The sequence below is a fragment of the Adiantum capillus-veneris genome, chromosome 25, assembly GCF_014529385.1.
Source record: "Adiantum capillus-veneris isolate H3 chromosome 25, ASM1452938v2, whole genome shotgun sequence".
NCBI lineage: Eukaryota > Viridiplantae > Streptophyta > Polypodiopsida > Polypodiales > Pteridaceae > Adiantum > Adiantum capillus-veneris.
In genome coordinates, this window is record NC_140955.1 from 50,922,482 (window position 1) to 50,926,337 (window position 3,856).

A 3,856-nucleotide genomic window follows, 5' to 3' on the forward strand; every position below is an offset into this window, starting at 1 on the left:
TTTTTTTTAGGGGTGTGTGTGTGTGCGACACACACAAATTGAGAGAGAGAGAGAGAGAGAGATTATGTTCTTTGATATAAACTTTAACTTGTTATTTAATATAGTAATTGTCTCTCTATATAGATTATTTTTTAGTTTTGTAAAGGACAACCCATTTGAATTTATAGCTAGCTTTCTCTTATAAAGAAGAAGAAGAGAACCTTACATTGCAATTATCAATAGGCTGGTACTTTTAACGTCATAGGATAAATAAATAAATAAATAAATATATAGAGAGGGAGGGGGGGGGGGGGGGGGGGGGGGGGGGGGGGGGGGGGGGGGGGGGGGGGGGGGGGGGGGGGGGGGGGGGGGGGGGGGGGGGGGGAGGGAAGGAGGGAGGAGGAGAAGAAGAAGAGATCATGGTACAATTCTCGAACGGGTCACTATGTATAAATTATATATATCACGTACGTTCAAGAACTATTTATAAAAAATTTATGTGTAAATTTTGACTAATAAAATACACCCTTTTCTTATTCAATATGTTTTTTTTTTCAATTTCTTTTTATAGCACCTTTATGCATGCGAAACTATGAAATAAAATAAAATTTAATAACTTCTTTTGTTGCACTCACGTGATAGTCATATTACTATTAAGTGCCCCCCCCCCCCCCCCCCCCCCCGGCGTACAATCCAATCTATCCAATGAGTTTTGAACTCAAAATCTGTTAGTTAAGATTACCAATCTACCACACTTGGGTCCATGTATAGATGCAAACAAGGAAAGAACACATTGAAGTACATGAGCAAGTAGATTATTATGTGATGTATGCACTTGGTTTCGACAATGATGTCGATGAATAACACATGAATGCTCTTGAAGGGAGCTAGATGAACAAGACGTGAATGTCCAATGATAGAATTACTGTCTTTGGGTTCATCAAGATGCATGCATTGGAATCATAGTTAAGGGAAACAAAAATAAAAACAACAAAAATTTGGAATTTCAACGAATTTCTTGTAACAATAGGGTGTCAAGGAAGTAGAATTGGAAATGGGAATATGAAAAAAAAATGGTGTTTTGGGCGGGGAGTTTCGGGTAACTATGGTAATAATTTTGGATTGGCAAAATCCATATGCAAAGTAATGTTTCGGGTAACTATGATTGGAACTAGCAAAATAGAGATACAAAAGAAGAGTTATGTCAAATTGTCCAAAGTCCAAAATGGGGTGCTCTTTTTATGAAGATGTAAAACAGTTACACATTTCTTGTAAGCATTGAGCTTATACACCCCATGAAACAAAGTACCAGATGCCACAATAGTATACATCTAGTAGAGAGTGTTGTAAAGAAAGAAGCTAGGATGAGCTAGTTAGTACGAATCACGAATTGTAGGCATAACACATGAAGGATATCTTGAGAGGATTTGGTCATTATAGTTCAATGCTTGTTTACTCAACACTCTTGCAACCAAAGGGAGAACATGAGCAAGAAGAGACTCAAGCAAGCTACTTGGCCTCTTGACTCTTTAAATCCATGGTCAACTCCGTAACAAATATGGAGTTCTAACAATTGATTAACTGCTTGCGAGCTCATTGACTGCATTGTTGTAAACCCTTTGCAACCTATGAGGGCTATCCACTGTCACACGTGGTTTGATGATCTTGTAGCATTACCATTTGCAAACAAGGAAGAATAATTCGAACTTCTCTCACAAGAATTCAATATATGCCAGTGCAATAAAGAAGTTTTATCTTTATTTTTTTTTACAAAGAGAAGAACATAGTATCTATTTGTTCAGAAAGACCTACATGGAAAGACCGGCCACATAGTGTGAATACTATGTTGATTTTTTTAATAAAAAATTTTAAACTTGTAAGGGCTTGCATAGCTAATGTACTAAATGGAAACTTTAATTGCTCTATATACTGAGGATTAGCTACCCAAAAATGTTGAGACAAATGAAATGAGTGTTTTATGACTTGGTATGGTGGAAAGCTTTTTCATCCACTTCAAAAATGTCATCACTCTTTGGAAAGAATAGTTTGCTGCCACTATTCTTGATTTGGAGGAGAAAGTTGTCGAATCGATCGGTAGCAAAGTAGACGAAGGCCATAATGCCAATTTGGACAGAGAAGGCTATGTTCAAGCTTCTCAATTTCTCGTGAGGGAATACGCCCTCCCATATGGATATTCGTGAGTACATGTTGTAGATTCCGAGAATGATTGCCGATGTTCCCATTAGCCAATGTGCAATATACCACACTCCTCTCTCCATGGAGCCCCTGCAAAAATGTGTCAAAGCTCTCTCTCTCTCTCTCTCTCTCTCTCTCTCTCTCTCTCTCTGTCTCGGAATTCTCCTTGATTCTATATTACATAATTTTACAAGTTTACATCATATGTAGGAACTTCATAGTAAGTTCCTGTTGGGGAATCATCTCTCTCTCTCTCTCTCTCTCTCTCTCTCTCTCTCTCTCTCTCTCTCTCTCTCTCTCTCTCTCTCTCTCTCTCTCTCTCTCTCTCTCTCTCTCTCTCTCTGTGCATGTGGCTTACATGGGTGGTCGAAGAAAGAAGGCAGCAAGGACATGAAACCAAATCATAATCCATAGAGCATATCCCAGGCGTTGGTGTGTATGTGTAGACCTAATTCCAAGTTGAGAAAACCCACTCACCACTCCTGCTACCATGACTGCCATCCCGAGAGACTGTTCAACAACACACATACCATCTCAAATCTCTCTCTCTCTCTCTCTCTCTCTCTCTCTCTCTCTCTCTCACATACACACACACACACATGGATGTCATACCTCAGACCATAAGTGTATTTGATACCAATTGCTGATAGTCTTGCTGCTAGCTTTTTTCTGTCTCGCGATTTGCATGAAGCGAGCACATAGGGCTCCCACAGGAAAGAGAAGCCCGAAGCTAACATACATAAGCCAACCATGAAGAATGATATACTCTTTGAAGTCGCTCTGCGCACAAAAAAAGATCATCAAAAGAGCAAGGAGTGCATGCTAAGAGTATACCAAAAAGAAACACCAAGAGCAAGGATGATATGTGTGCATGTCATGTGAGCGTGAGAGACAGTGCAGTATCAAAGAAAAACATCAAGAGCAGGAATGTTTTTGGTGCAGGCCTCTCCCTTTGCAGCAGTCCCTCGAGGTTTGACTAGCTTTGACATACGCAGACGCTTGGACTTCTTCGACTACAGCTTCACTTGGTTTCTGGGTGACTCTTCTCCTGACCTGGAGGAGGCTAGCTTTCAAGTCCACGTCCTCTTTCTTGTAGCTAGAGGCATTGAGGCTCTGGACACAACAATGGGTTTCTCCTTTTCGCTGTGTGGTAGGGATATCACAGAGTGGACACAACACATAGTCCTTGATTGGACTCAGGCTATTGAGTTCTCACACCGCACAGGGAACTTAGGGGTGATAGATCTGGTGCAGACACTTTGGCCTTTGGCCAAGTTCAGCATGATGCCTTTGGATGCAGCAGGTTGCAAGCACATTGTGGTGCACTTGTTTGCTGACACTCAATGCCCTCCTTTGGTATCTATATGTGTATGAGGATTCTTGGATAGAGATGTAGCCCTTCGGGCTGCACGCTCGGCTTGGGCCTGGGTGGGACAATCACTTCTTTTGTGCTTGTCTAGAGGTTGTTCGGATGCGGATTACTCTCCATCCAAACCGGCCTCAAAGATTGCGAGGTTGGCGACTAGCATCTATTTTCTTTCACTGACTCGCGGGGAGGCACCGGGGCTTGAGGCTGTGTGGGAACGGGTTCCACGCCACTCAGAGCTTGTTTTAGTAGCTAGGGGGCGCCCTCTCTTCTCTTGGGAGTGGTGAAAGACTTACCTTGCTTGAGAGAGAGTGT

The 3,856-nt window shown here is 41.8% G+C and overlaps 1 protein-coding gene across 1 annotated transcript; it reads right to left on the bottom strand.

Moving 5' to 3' along the window:
* Positions 1–1,955: 1,955 nt before the first annotated feature.
* Positions 1,956–3,164, bottom strand: LOC147424870 (cytochrome b561 domain-containing protein At2g30890-like). Its single transcript, XM_086500001.1, has 4 exons — positions 3,090–3,164; positions 2,788–2,955; positions 2,534–2,685; positions 1,956–2,265 (listed from the first exon to the last, which is right to left on the bottom strand). Exons 1-4 carry the CDS (start codon positions 3,162–3,164, stop codon positions 1,956–1,958), a joined length of 705 nt encoding a protein of 234 aa, XP_086356127.1.
* Between the last annotated feature and the right edge of the window lie 692 nt (positions 3,165–3,856).